This window comes from Arvicola amphibius, chromosome 12, assembly GCF_903992535.2.
Source record: "Arvicola amphibius chromosome 12, mArvAmp1.2, whole genome shotgun sequence".
NCBI classification, from domain to species: domain Eukaryota; kingdom Metazoa; phylum Chordata; class Mammalia; order Rodentia; family Cricetidae; genus Arvicola; species Arvicola amphibius.
The window spans coordinates 74,306,964-74,323,400 of NC_052058.2; the positions used below are offsets into that span (position 1 = coordinate 74,306,964).

The 16,437-nt window shown below is 33.7% G+C and overlaps 1 protein-coding gene across 2 annotated transcripts in view; it reads right to left on the bottom strand.

The window, feature by feature from the left end:
* The window catches only part of Brinp3 (BMP/retinoic acid inducible neural specific 3), a 384,777-nt gene that overhangs the window by 188,201 nt on the left and 180,139 nt on the right, over nt 1-16,437 (bottom strand). For both annotated transcript variants that reach the window (XM_038349419.1, XM_038349420.1), the window contains one exon: nt 144-334. In XM_038349419.1, coding sequence (XP_038205347.1) covers nt 144-334 — 191 coding nt within the window. The remainder of the gene's footprint in view (nt 1-143; nt 335-16,437) is intronic.

Sequence of the window (16,437 nt, forward strand, 5' to 3'; positions counted from 1 at the left end):
TTATAATTAAAAGCAATTGAAAAACTAAAACGCATTTTCAAATGTAATCATTTAAACACCTGGCCCAGGAAATAGCCAGAAAGGCATCATAGAAATAAAATAAACAAAGGGAAAGGACAATGTTACTGTTAGTTCATGCTTACCTTGATGGCAGTGGATGCAATCTGGATATGGTGAAGTCTGCGAAGAGTGCTGTCCCTGTCAATGAAATAGGAAGCAGCCAACTGATGGAGTGTCTCCAGACTGACAGACGAACTATTAGTGCTTATATCACTTCCTTCAGATCTTTTGCTCAGCTTCCGCTTGTCCACAAAAATTGTGAGTGACTCCTCTCCTGCATTAATAATATAAAAAACAACTGTATTTCCAAGTTTAAGTAAGCTTGATACTTATCCCCTAGAATGAGTGCCTACAAACTGCTGTGAAGGAAAAAACAGTGAGAACCACAAATTCTAATGAACACTAAAATTTTTATAATGTTCTTTCCCACATACCTATAAGTACCAGAGATATTTAAGGCTTTCAAAATATCCTTAGCAAACTTTAAATATCAACATGTTAAAGCATATTTTTGTTAAACTAACTTATTTTGCCATGTAGTTTAACTTAGTGTATAATTGGATACCACAAAGCAAAGTCTGAGAAAACATTAATTGAAGTTATGCAACATCGTATTAAAACATAAATTTTATCACAGGAACAGCTTAACAAGATGAAAAGAAGAAAAGCTAAGTAGTCTTCTATTGTACATTTGAAATGCACAGAATCCCTAACTTAAGCATGTATAAATACATTAGCAACAAATTCCCAAGTTCTGCTCCTATTCCGTATTAAAGTATGGTGCATTAATAATCACCGTGTAAATCACTAAACCCAACAGAAGTTGTAGGAAGTGATAATGACGATGAACAGTGACATAACACTTACAGTGAGTAACAGGGAAGTGTTGGTGTCCAAAGAACAGATAGTAATGCAAAAGAGCCAGACAATCTAAGTTGGACATGAAGAACTTGTTCTTCTCAGACTTAACAGCGTTGTGTATTTATCTAACAAATAATTACCAAATTAACTTCATGTTCTCTCTCAGTAACCCATGTGTTATGGCAGAAGTGCCCACTTAAAAACTGAAAGTATAATTTGGGTAGGTAAACAGTATCATCTGCAAGAGCGGCATATACCTATCTGAAAGATGACATATAGTTTATAATAGCATAGCTCTTGTGATCTGAATGATATTAAACCATAGACCTGTGCAAGACAGTCAATCCACATTTTAATAAGCTCTTAATAAAATCTTTACATATACAAAACACTAAGTGATTTAAAATAATTTTAGAGATTTTAATATAATTATAAAATTTCCTCCATTTCCTTTCCTCCCTCAAAACCTAAGGGAGGATATTTAATATTTAATATTTTTCTATGATAAATGACGTAGGCCATATCATCACTTTTTATAGAAACATTTTCTGAAGCCACAGTTTAAAGGTAGAACTATAACAGTTTACAGAGAAATGTTTATACTGATAAACATATGTGATTTCATTCACTGAAGTGTGCAATCTATATGAATCCAACACAAAGTGTGTGATGAAGAAAGACGACTCTGCAAGAAATAAAAATATGCCTAAAAAGAATAGTTTTCAATGGGTTTTAAGATGTAAAAAGTATAGATAAATATCAAAGCCGCTTACTTGAGCAAACAGATAGAAGATGCATAACAACACTCAACACGTTTTTTCCAAGGGAAGAGAAAAGTGCATGAACAATTGATATAGAGGGGAGGGAGGGGGGAGGAAGAGGGAAGGAGATGGAAATTTTTAAATATAAAAAAAAATAAACCATGAGAAAAAAAAAGAAGTTTACTGTCTAAAAAAAAAAAAGAAAATCTAAAATAAATCAAAATTGGAAACCAGGAAAGTAATTATTTTATGACATTATTTAAATAAAATGTTTTGGTTTCTTGCTAAGAGGATCCTTTAGACATAAAACTCACTGAGTTGACACAAATGATTCTATAAGGGGATTATGCCAAAACTTTGAAGATATAAATAAAAGAATCTTTGAAATGTTTACAGAGACTTAAAAAGAAAAAATTACATAATTTCACATAAAATTGATACGAATATTTAAAAACATATACCATGGCAGATATTTATTAATCTTAATCAATGATTAAAAGTACAGTGTGAATAAACACTATTTACCAGTAAAATTGATAAACCACTTACTTGTGACCAAATGTTATAATTTTAATAGCATAAAAGAGTTTCTTTTTTTTTTTTTTTTTTTGGTTTTTCGAGACAGGGTTTCTCTGTAGCTTTGAAGCCTATCCTGGAACTAGCTCTTGTAGACCAGGGTGGTCTCGAACTCACAGAGATCCGCCTGCCTCTGCCTCCCGAGTGCTGGGATTAAAGGCTTGTGCCACCACCGCCCGGCCCTATAAAAGAGTTTCAAGAAGCCGGGCGGTGGTGGCGCACGCCTTTAATCCCAGCACTCGGGAGACAGAGGCAGGCGGATCTCTGTGAGTTCGAGGCCAGCCTGGTCTACAAGAGCTAGTTCCAGGACAGGATCTAAAAAAGCTGCAGAGAAACCCTGTCTCGAAAAACCAAAAAAAAAAAAGAGTTTCAAGATTAGGAAATTAAGAGAAATTTAGTATATCATGTTGTGGAATACTTCTTTACATTGTGAGAAGATATACCCCTGTGATGTGATTATAATAAAAATTTATATGGTCAATAGTTAGTCAGGATTTGGGGGGCAGTGAGGATACTGAGAAGAAGGTGGAGTTTACCTAGCCTACATGAAGAAAATCAGAAAGCAATATGGGCAGTACAGAGTAAAGATAAGAAAGTCACGAGGTCACGAGAAAGAAAGTAAATTCATAGAAATGAGTTAATTAAAGTTTTAAGAGCTAATTAAAAAATCTTAATATAGCAGCTGAGTTTTCATAATTTTTTTTTTTTTTTTTTTTTTTTTTTTTTTTTTTTTTTTTTTTTTTTTTTTTTTTTTTTTTTTTGGTTTTTCGAGACAGGGTTTCCCTGTAGCTTTGAAGCCTGTCCTGGAACTAGCTCTTGTAGACCAGGCTGGTCTCGAACTCACAAAGATCCGCCTGCCTCTGCCTCCCAAGTGCTGGGATTAAAGGCGTGCGCCACCACCGCCCGGCGAGTTTTCATAATTATTAAGAAGTACACATGTGTTTATTTGGGAGCTGACAGGCAAGACAGAAAATCTGCCTATATTGTCGTGTAATATCTAGAAATAAAACCTATGATAATCATGTATAGAATAATGTAAGTTGATGATGGATGTTTATTTATTTGCAAATAAATAATTAGATCACAGCTCTTTGAGAAGAAAAAGTTGTAGCTTTCAACAAGAAAGACAAATAACTTACTAGAGAAAGTTGGGACGCTTTCCAATTAAAATTATGCCCACATAAGTTTTGGATGTGATAGCATTTCCTGTTAAACTGCTACTTAGGGAATAAAGGCAAGGGTGGAGTCAGGAGCTAAGATCTCTGTCAGGGCCATAGAGAGAGTCTGTGTCATGTTCATGCTACATGAAAGTTTGTCTCAATAGAAACACACACACACACACACACACACATCTACACAAATACAATGACAAAGAAAATACAAAAATAAAGAAAAGTGGGTTGATATTTTTAGCAATAAATAAAGGTTAAATAAAAGTAAAAAATATTCCACCCCAACAAAAAGACATGAAGCACAGATTAGAGAGCTCAGCATAGCCTCAGCCATTGAATTATATAGTAGCTAATTAAAGGCACACAGCACTGCTTCTAAATGATTAACTGAATGAAAGATTGATGTTCTTATTATCAAGAGAAGCCCACAGCTCTTTTAAGCTTCACATCAAGCTGCAGATTATGGTGACATAATTTCTGGCATCTGTAAGTGAAAGAATAATCATATTTTGCCATTTTACAAGACATGAAGGACAGAAGGCAAAATCTAGAAAGAATTTATTTTTAAAAGCTATCTAGAGTGTCTTTGATCAGGGAACATATATGAATTTGAGTCAGACTTCAGACTTCATCCTGACACAACGCCAAGTGAGACAAGACACAGAAAGCTGTTGTTTAAACCAAGAGTGCTTGACATTGCTAAAAAAAAAAAAAAAAAAAAAAAAAAAAAAAAAAAAAAAAAACCTTAAAGAAGCAGGAGACTGAGACTGTCTTCTGTCTTAGGCAAGGCACTACACAGGGAAAGACAGTTCCACTCTTGCCAGATGAGCAGAAGCAAACATATGAGCTGAGAATTAGTGAAATTTGATACCAATGGTGGTCCAAATTCCAGGGACACCTTTCTGTTATTCAGATACTTGGATTCTTAGAACTTTGATGGTCTTGGTACATGCATCATAGGGAGAACAGTCTAGAATCTCTAGGGTGTATCCTATACTGGGAAAAGAATTCTTCATTCACAGTGCTTCAGGTTATTCACAATGTTCAAAATTTGAACATTGAAAAGGGCCTGCACAATGCATAAAATGCAAACCTAAAAGTGGTGCCGGACAGGGAAGGAACAAACATAGAACCAAATTAATTCCTCTGAATGGTTTTGACATTTGCAGGGCTGGAGCAGACTGAGGGGCCACTGGCAGTGGCACAACGATTTAACCCTATGTCATGAATTTGTTTTGGGGGATCTTATTCTCTTTGGATGTATACCTTTCTCAGCCTTGTTATAGTAGGGATGGACTTGGACCTTCCACAAGGCAATATGTCTTACCCTCTCTGAGAATTAGATTGGGATGGGGTGACAGGGTGTGTGGAGACAATAGGAGGAGAAAAGGAAGTAGGAACTTGGATTGGCAATTTTTTTGCCCCCAACTGCATCATGTTTACTTTAGAATGAAAAAAAATGAACTTATTTAATCTGTAAAAGTTCCCCAAATCTTAACAGTTCTAACAATGTTCAAAAACCCAATTTTAAAGACCTCAGGCTACCTCAAAATATAGGCTCCTGTTAGAATAAACAACAAACCAAGTTACATACTTTTCTAATATACAGAGGCACAGAATTAACATCTTCTTTCCAAAGGGGTGAAATATGGGAACAAGGAATAACTAGACTAAACTGTGACTGAAGTCCAGCAAGACACAACAAATCCCACAGGAGCATATGCATCGTGTAGGCACAGAATAGCATCTTCTGTTTTCCAGTGGGGCTTGGCAGTGCCATGCCTCCAGCTCTGTCAACCAGCCTCTCCTCATGGACCATCTCCACTAGTGCCTGAATTTTTTCTTTGCCAGATGTCCCATGGTCTTGGCATCTCTAACATTCTGGGGTCTCCTTTGCAACTCTACCTTCCCAGCTTCATGCAGTGAAAGAGTGAAGGTAAACAGAGACACCCTGACTTCTCTTAGGATTGGCATTTTTTTAAAAAAGAAGTTTAATAAATTTTAAAAACTGACACTTTAATTACAGCACTTATCCCTTTGCTTTCCTCCCTTTCCACCCCTATAACCCTCCCTGATCTTCAAGTTTATTGCCTGTTTTTCACTGACCTTGAGTGCATATATGATACTGTGTATTCATATATATTCCTAAATATAACCGGCTGAATCCATGTAATGTTGAGAAAAACAAAACAAAAATTCTTTTAAGCTAAAGCATATTTAGTAAGACTTTTTATTAATGAAGCCTGCCTTTTCCATTTTCATTTAATAAACTTTTTAGCTCGGTCCTCTAGCTTGTGCCCAAATGCTGAAAATAAGTTATCTGACTGCATATTTATAAGATACATTTTTCTGGCATCACTTTTTAGGTGATAAGAAAATCTATATTATTAACTAATTTCTCATAAAATTCCAATTATTTTTTACTCCAGAATACTGAAGCAGCATAACCTTCTTTTAAACTTTACTAAAATACACTGATTTAAGACTATTTGCCTTATATTATATTTGCCTAATATGTTTTCCCATACAAAATTGAATGTAATACATAGCAAGATACAGGAATTGTTATTTTAGATAAAATGGCTCAAAATATGCTGATCTGAGAGATGACATAGAGAATACTGGACATTTAAGCAGACATGAGCATAAGGAAATGTGGACCAGAAATGAACAAGCAAGGAGAATATGCATTTTCCATCTAAGGAAGAATTATTTCCTCGATTTTATTACTTTAGTGTATATAATCTAAGTTATTTGTATTCTGTTCTAACCTGAAAAGAAATTGATACTTCATACAATGAAAAATGTATAATTTTTTTACTGATTTTTATTGAGCTCTACATTTTTCTCTGCTCCTCTTCATTCCTCTCCCCTCCCCACTTCAACCCTCCCCCAAGGTCCCATGCTTCCAATTTACTAAGGAGATGCTGTCTTTTTCTACTTCCCATGTAGTTTAGACCTATTTAAGTCTCTCTTAGTGTCATCATTGTTGTCTAAGTTCTCTGGGATTGTGGCTTGTTAGCTGGTATTCTTTGCTTTATGTTTATTTTGCACCTATTAGTACATTTATATGTTTAGTAATTATAGTATTTATTCAAATTTGGATAATTTAAATGAGACATTATAAAGACAAAATGATAGAATGAGAGGGCCATGCGAATTTTGCTGTCACATATGATGGATAAATTCTAATCATTCACTATCCTCACCTTGCTGATCTTCCTATTTTATGAAAGTTGTATAGACTATTAGTGCCTTCACTTCCAAATGAGAGGTAATATCTTCTCTCAAAACTCTGGGAACATTAAGCAATGCAGTTCCTCTACAGCCCTTGGCAGAGCAAAAATGAATATAATAAATATTAATTTATTCTTTTTTCCTGAGTTTTATTGTACCGCATGATTTTCATATTAACCTCAAATTACTGAATTATTTTTACTACTTGAATATAGAGTCAATCATTATTATTATCTAGGGTATCTTTATTATCAAAATGTTTAAACAAAGCTGTGGGTTTTTAATAGTCTGATAAAGATGACCCACTTGCAAATTTTTCATCTTTTCTTTAAAATAGGATATTAATTAATGTATAAAACAATCCCCCTTAAATTAGATATGAGAAAAACTTTTATCTTTATGTAAGCTGTTATACTTTTATAAAACATATGCTAATTTATTGTTTTTAATATGCCAAACATTTTTGATATTAACCAGCTTATATTAAAGATCATTTAATTGTTTGTATTTTCAAGAACCATCAATCTTTATAGAGAATAAACACTTTTGTCTTCATATGACATCAATTTTTTTTTTTTTTTTTTTTTGGTTTTTCGAGACAGGGTTTCTCTGCAGCTTTAGAGCCTGTCCTGGAACTAGCTCTTGTAGACCAGTCTGGTCTCGAACTCACAGAGATCCGCCTGCCTCTGCCTCCCGAGTGCTGGGATTAAAGGCGTGCGCCATCACCGCCCGGCTATGACATCAATTTTTAATAGTAAATATATGTACCATTACCATATTTTCCCAATTTTATGGTAAACAAATTGAGATACCTATACAAAGACTTGAGAAAGAAGCCTACATTCTCAGTTTTATAATTTTCCACAAGTATACAAGATACAAATATTGTAGAAAGGTATGTTCAAACCTGCTGCTATATGTAAGCAAGGCATGAGCTATAAAGTTCAGTCACACATTGCAAACACGGACTGTGGTTTTGGAAGTGATTCAGCATCCCAAATCTGCTAGAACATGAAAAAGTGAATGCAGACAGGCAAAGATCTAATTGGTCCATGTGGAAACCATGCAGCTGTCTCCTTCACCTGAAGCCCTGGTGTAGTGTGTTCACAATTAAAGCACAGATTGCAAGATTCTTTCATGGATATGTGAAACACAGAAAAATAAAACAAAACAAAATCACAATTTTGATTTTACACCAATTAACTGAAAGCTTTATACACTTCTGAAGCATGGCTTTTTTTTTTTTTTTTTTCTCATGGTTTATTTTTTTTTATATTTAAAAATTTCCATCTCCTTCCCTCCTCCTCCCCCCTCCCTCCCCTCCTTCTCCCCTTTCTCTCCCCTCCTTCTCCCCCTTCCCTCCCCTCCCCTCCACCCATACCTCCCCTCCCTCCCTCTCAAGGCCAAGGAGCCATCAGGGTTCCCCACTCTATGCTAAGACCAAGGTCCTCCCAACTCCCCCCAGGTCCAGGAAGGTGATCGACCAAGCTGAGAAGGCTCCCACAGAGCCCGTCCATGAAGAACAATCAGAGCCCAGAGCCATTGTCCTTTGCTTCTCAGTCAGCCCCCGCTGTTGGCCACACTCAGAGAGACGGGTTTGGTCGCATGATCCATCAGTCCCATTCCAACTGGAGTTGGTGATCTCCCATTAGTTCTGTCCCACCGTCTCCATGAGTGAACGCACCCCTCTCGTTCCTGACTTTCTCCCTCATGTTCTCGCTCCTTCTGCTCCTCATCGGGACCTTGGGAGCTCAGTCCAGTGCTCCAATGTGGGGCTCAGTCACCTTCCCCATCTGTCGCCAGCTGGAGGTTCCCTCACGGTCCTGACTTTCTTTCTCATGTTCTCTCTCCTTCTGCTCCTCATCAGGACCTTGGGAGCTCAGTCCGGTGCTCCAAGGTGGGGCTCTGTCATTTTCTTCATCTATCGTCAGGTGGAGGTTCTTCTTATTATCTTCTCAAGGATCCCAAACTTATAGGCTAGATGTCCTTTAATCATGGCTAGAAACCGAATATGAGTGAGTACATCCCATGTTCATCTTTATGGGTCTGGGTTACCTCACTCAGAATAGTGTTTTCTATTTCCATCCGAAGCATGGCTTTTTAAGTTATGCTTTATTTTTCCTGTATTTATATGCAAATGGGATCTGTTACTTACAAAAGAAATATAAATTAAAGAACTTTGATTCTATTTACTTTTCATTTGGTTTATGTCATTCTCATATGTATATCACATTATTAGTAGTAGAAGTAGTATTCTTTAAAAATTTAGAACTGAAATTAACAGAATGAAAATTAGATATGGGTCTGGAGAGATGGCTAAATGATTAAGAGCACTTTCTGCTCTTGCGAAGACTTGTGTTCAGTTCCCAGCACCCACATGGCAACTTACAATCTTCTTAATTCTATCATCAGAAATCTTATACTCTTTTGACTTCCATGGGCACTAGGTAACACACATGTAGAAAAAACATTCATATACCTAAAATAAGAACATGGCAATTGATTGTTAAGTACTAAATGGTCAATCCTCAATTTACTCATAAATAACAGTGTATGGACTGAACAAGTTATGTTTAGGGAAAGATATTTATGTGCATATACATCCACACATGAAATAACTAAGTGAAAGCAAAGTCATGATTTGAGGGAAGTATAGTTAGGGAGAGGTATATGATACGGCTTTGTAGGAGGTGATAAAGGAAAATTTTGTAATTACAGTCTCACTTTTTAAAAAAAAAACCTATCATTGCATGAATCCCATGGTTGAATCAGTAATAATAATTTAACACATCATATTCAACTGTGCAATAATTTATTGTTTTTATGGTGACAAATAACATATGTGAATAACTGACCCATTGCTGAGATCTATAAGCAGCATGAGAAGGTGATCTGTTTCTTATGGTATTGAAAGATTGAGACATGATCAAATGATCAACAGATAAAAAGTGAACAAGGTGTGTGTCATCATGCAGTATTTGTGCCAAACCTAGAGTCTCTCTTCTTCTCTCTACCTATGGGTCAGGTAATAGCTCACAGCTACTATCTGCCTGCATGCCACCGTGTTACCAGCCATGATCATAATGGACTAAACCATTGAAAATGTAACCAAGCCATCATTTAAATGATTTCTATTATAATACTTTCTGTGATCACGGTCTTTCTCTACAACATTATCATAGTGAACAGGAAAAGTACATTTTAGCAGGCTTCATTTTGGGCCCAAAACCCAGATGTCTCTTTTTCTTTCTCTCTCATTCCTTCATTCTCTGTTCTTTACTCCCTTCTCCTCTTTTCTCCCCTCCTATTTACTCTCCCTGCCTGTCAGCCCCTCCAATCTTTCTACTGTCTAGCTATCAGCTGTTGAGCTTCTTATTAGGGCAATTAGGTACCTTAGGCAGAAAACGTGAACCAGCAACGCACCTTTACATAATTAAACAAGGTCAGGCTAAAACAATGTATCACAACTTTACTTAGTTGAAGTAATATTCCACAACAGTTCAACGTATGCTACATTTCTCTTCCTCTTCCTCTCTTTCAACCTCTCATGCTATTCTCTCGTTTTCCCTCAAATTCATAGACTCATTTTCTTTCATTGTTGATGTATGTACAATGATTTTAAATCTTCTGAATGACCATGTTTTATTCATTTTGTAATTAATACAGTTCAGTTGGTTGCTCTCAATAATTATGTTCCTCGATATAGTGAAGGTGCACAACCTGGTAGTTGTTTCCTACTTGTCTAATGAAAGAGAGGGACCAGAATGATTCAGAAACAAAAAGTAATAAGAAAAACACAGCCTGAAGAAAATGTTTCCTTAAAATAAGTAGACTCATTTTTATACATAAATACAATAGTTAAAATAGAGATGTGTTAGATTAACACCAATTAACATTTGCACGATATTACAGAAGAGAAATAGTTACCCTTTTACATCATAAAAAACAATTCAAAATATTTCCTAAAATACTCTAAAGGGGAGCAGCTGACTTTACAACCATTAACAGTTATCCTCAAGATGAAACTGTTATCACTAAAATTGCTCATAACTCATAATGCTCCCTATAGTGCAATTAAATGAAAAAAGTAATTTAGCATAGCTCAAGGTTAGTTTGCATTGTATCTCCACTGACTGAAAGAAAAATAAGCTACTTCTAATTTTGAAAACAGTTAAAATCAACCCAAAATGAAGATGTTTGTATGTTTCTTTAGTGTTTAGGTCAGAATTGCTCCTATGCTTTCTATACATTTATTCTCAAAAGCCAGATTTCTGGTTCATTTGAGTGCACTTCGAATTTAGTTAGGCATTACAAGAAATGCTGTTCAAACTTAATGTGTATTGAAGTCACCTATAAATGTTGTGAAATAGATATGGGACTAAATATGTAATTCTGCATATCTAACAAGCTCCACGATGATGCTGATGCTGTTGATTCATTCCAAATACATGAGATTATCGTACACAAAAAGACTAATTCCAAAAGAAATGACTATCGTTGTTAATCACCCAGTGATGCTGCTGCAAGAAGCATTTAGTTCTTAAGCTTTGTCATAGAAAGCAGGTGTGTATTAATCAAACAATATGTGTATGATTGATCTGCTTTTACCAATATACTTCATAAAGGATGCTGAGTATAATTGTACTTGATTGAAAGGCATTACACCATTTAACTTTTATCTAGTCCTCCATTACTAAGAATACTGTTATTAAAAACAGATAACACAAAAAATTTTATTTCAATTTTACATATTATATTTATTATCATTGTCTTGCAAACAGTCAAAATGAAAACTTACTTCTTAGCTTCAGGCCTTTCATTTTGCATATCAGAGACATGGGAAGGATTAATAGAATGATGAAGTATGAGTGAATACCGTGTCTTAACCAAAGTGATTATATCCTCTTTTTCTTTTGCTGCATTCTAAACCAACAACACAGATGGTCTAAATTTCAGAAAATATTTCTGTACTATCCTTGCTATCTTTTCCTTGTAACGAAACTAATATCCCCATAGAAGTAATTTCTAAGATTTTCAGATAATTATTCATATTTCTTTAAGGTATGGATTTATATTCAATTACTTGGTCCCCAATTATGTTACTTTTAACTAAATTAAAAGAAGTTTACACTTTCTTAAAAGATATCCAGATGGAAGGATGGTGACAGGTGTTAATTAATCGGGAAAAAGTAACATGACAAGAAATTGCAGTTGTGGATACTTTGTACAGAGTATAATTCGCAGGGATTAATCTGAAAATTGACTATTACTAAACTTAAATAAGAATATTTAAGTTTTAAGCTTATGGGGATGCAAAAATAGGAAAAAAACACTAACAGCTATTCTACAAAAACTTTACCTTACTATTTCTAATCTATGTTTAAGTTAAAGGAAATATTCTTAAATAGTCAAGCAAAGTAAACTATTAAAATGACATCAGTACTCATTTTTAGTGGAAGAGTATTAATATTTTATAAGTGTTTGTTCTGTTAATAATATTATGGAATTATGGATACTGAATATTATACATAGTTCAATTCATATTTGTAGAAAATATTGTTTTTTCAAGTAAAATTAAATACTTTTAAAAATGAGACTTTGTAATATTGCAAACAAAAATATGTCTTCACGAGAATTTCTTTTAAAAAAAATCATGAGTACTTGCAACTGAAAAAAACTGTAGTGTTGGCTGGGCAGTGATGGCACACACCCGTAATCCCAGCACTCAGGATGCAGAGACAGGTGAATCTCTTTGACTTCGAGGCCAGCCTGGTCTACAGAACGAGTTCCAGGACAGCTACTGAGAAAGACTGTCTTAAAAACCAAACTTAAAATGCAGTGTTATTTGGTAAATATTTAATTGTGGCATTTAATGGATCTGTACATTCAAAACGGCATTTGTACTTGAAATTATATTGTGCATCATCCAGAGCGATATCTGCTAAAAGTTGTTTTAAAGTAATAGAGAGTAACACATCTGATTATTCCTAAAAAAACTGATTCAATTAGTAATATATCTGTTAGAAACATGATTTTATTGATGAGTAATAGATGACTTAGTGATTAATAGGACTTTTTGCTCTTTCTGAGGACCTGACTTTGTCTCCCAGTTCCTGTGTCAGGTAACTCAAAACTGCCTGTACCACAAGCTACATGATGGGACACTCTTATCACCACTGATAATGGAAACAGTATTTGGACTTACAAACCTACACACACACACACACATACACACAGTGAGTCAATTAAAAAAAACTATTTATTTAACTCCTTTGTTTTGTTTCAAAAAATGTGATATAATAAAATGAAGACTTCTGATGCTAAGGTGGGAGGATTCACTCTATTACAGCTCTTGTGCCTTTGACAGTGGGGTTGTAGGAAGAACAAACAGTTACTGGTTTTCCTCAATTCTTGAAATAGATTAAGACCATAGACTAAGTTGCACCTTTCCAGTACTATTCTGACTGGCTAAATAAATAATTTAATTCTGAAAATATCAATTGGGTACACTTATGATTATTATAACATATGATATAATATTTTTTCGAATAATTAGTATTTTGATAACATTTTTTAGATTTACTTGAAGACTTAAAACCAGAAATCTATTCTAATATTTTTAAGTTATGGTCTCTCTAAATAAGTCAGTACCTTCAATTTTAAGGTCATCTTTTTGTCCTCATTTCTTATATTTTATAAACTCATATACATTAAAAGATGCATTCTTATTTCTGAATTTGTTATATATTCTAATAAAATAGCGAACAAACAGTCATGAAATATATTCCTTTGCGGAAAATCAATATACTCATGCAGTGTACTCTTTTAAGTATAGATTCCTTAAGTTGAACAGATTATTTTAGAAAGTTAAACAGTGAAGAGGTTTGGATATCATTGTTCAAAGTAACAGCAAGTAGCTTTACTAAATTGATGAACAGTCTGGAAGTGGTAAAAATATAACTCACTGATAAAATGATGCATGTTGAAGGAGGGTATTTTTATAGCGGTTTTTCTTTGAAGAAAGATAATTCAACCAGCAGTTTTTATCTGTCATACAATATCCTTTTAAAGTCTTCAAATGAAGGATCCAGATATTATATCTAAGTCGATAGCATGAAATCAGTAGTATGATGCCCTAGGGAACCCTGAAAAAAAAATCTTTCACATATTTTTTTCATGTCTTTAATATTGGCATAGAATATATTAAGGTCAATTTATTTTTTCTAAATGCTCCTGTTTTGGTGAATATTCTTGTTGTCATAAAACAATGACAACATTAACATTTTTTTTAAAATGTTCATATATATGCCTTCAGTGTTCTGATGTTTTAATTATTCTTAGCATTATATGAGGGTCAAGAAAAAAGATAAGAAAACATACAGGTAGAATTGGTTTAAATTAATTATTATACATCTCATGTTGCTTAACCAACATATATATATATATATATATATATATATATTCCATCAAATATAAATATTGATAATCTAATAATATATAAATTTTTATGCAAATATGTATATATATGTTTTAACAGAATATAATAATCTCATGCTTGATCAACTAAAAATATGAAGCAAATGGACAAAGACCAATTACAATGGCAATTTTAAGACTGCCTGGAATTAGTCATTGTTTATTCTCTAATTGAAGACAGTGTATATGCTTAACCTACTGAATAATTTCACTTAATTCAACTCAGTTATTAACTCTATCAAATAGAAAGACTTGAATGAATCTATAGGTAACATTTAGATTAAACATCATTAGTATAAAAAATGCCTTGATGTTTAAATTCAAGAGTTATTCCATTATCAGAAGGATGGGTTAGTAATTCCAATTCAATGGCCTTAAAGGAATGGTTGAACAGGACTTTAACATAAATTAAGCATACACAATAAATTATGAGAGAAAATGACTTCATGATGAATTCACGTGGCTTTGAACCTTATTTTGGATCAGAATGTTGTATCGTATACTTTTCAGTGTCTTAATTTTGTTCAGAATGTCAAAATGGCTTTAAATATTTAGAATGCTTTTTTTACTTCTATACAAATTTTAATTTTTATATTTCTTTTCAGTCAATAATGCCACTAATAGTGTGGTAGAGATTTCATTGATCCTGAATTTGTTTTAAGCAGTAAGAATATTACAAAAACTATTGTTCGTTTATTCTATAAATACAGATTGACTCTTTGTTACATTATTTTGATTAAGTTGTTATTACCAGGGTATTATTTCTTACATGATATATTTTAGTTATGACATTGTATAAATTTACCCCTAAATGTTTTAGTTTATTTATTTTGTGCATTGAATAGTCTCACTTTAATTTTTAGAAACATTCTTGTTTTATAATACCCAACTTTATGTTGACTTTGGATCATACAATCACATTTAATCTGTTCATTGTTGTTAGTAGTCTCTATTAGGATTATTTGGAATATTTGGTGGAATACAGTGTGGCATGTGTAAATATTGACATAACTCTGTGTCATTGGAAAAGTTAACCCATAAAATGACCTAATCCCAAGAAGATTTTGAAACACCCCTTATAGAATAGTGGTACCAACACCAGGAGCAGCAGCAAAAAACAATACAAAATGGTAAAAGAAAAACAAAACATACCATTCATATTATAAAAATAATACAACAAGAAGATGATCAACCAAGCTGAGAAGGCTCCCACAGAGCCCGTCCATACAGAATCACCTTCTAGGACCTGGGGGGAATTGGGAGGACTTTGGTCTTAACATAGAGTAGGGAACCCCGATGGCTCCTTGGCCTGGAGAGGGAGGGAGGGGAGGTATTGGTGGAGGGGATGGGAGGGAAGGGGAAGAAGGAGGGGAGGAGATGGAAATTTTTAAATATAAAAAATAAACCATATAAAAATAATAAACAAATATGTACAAAATCTGCAAAATTTGAAAAATATTTTAAGAATTTTACTGATGGAAGGTGCATATACTTCCGTTTTTTCCTATTTATAAACTTTATTTTATAGATTAAAATATTTCTAGTTATACTACTTTTTTGATAAAGGTAATGAAGCCTTAAACGTGTCATAACTTATTCAACTTCTAAAAGCTAGCAGTTTTATCAAAAGATATATTCTTACTGTACAGATTTTATTATATTTATAGTACTTGATATTACAAAGAAAAATAGACAAAGGTTACACAAAATTACAATTTTTGAGATATTCTCTCATTTTCTTATATATGCATATATGTAAATATGTTTTATCATGTACATATATATATATATATAACATGGTTGCTGCCATTTTCTAAATATGAGAGGGTTCTATCCTTTCCCCATCTGCAATATCTTACATTTCTGTCCTTTGCTATGACCCTGATACTCTTCAGTTATAAACCTTTATAAAATTCACTCATTTTAGATTTTTTCCTTCCATTCAGACAGAATTTCAATAGTATATGTAATCATTATAAGTATTTAAATTTGTCAGAAAACCCAGTATTCTTGGTCCCTGGCATAGTCAATATTTTTTAATTTATTGAGCACCTAAGGATACAAAGGTATTAAAACATGGTAAGAGATGAGGCATATGCACAAGTGTAGAAAGCAGTCAAGTTCTCTGCATCACAATAATGAAAGACAAATACTTTAGGAAAACAAGAGATTGCTTCTAGCATGCAAGGGTAAATGGAGGCCCAATAAAGAAAGGGGATTGAGATTAAATAGAAGAATTCAGTCTGGATTGTTGATGGTACTCAGTATGGACTCTCTTTGTTTTTCCTTTTCCT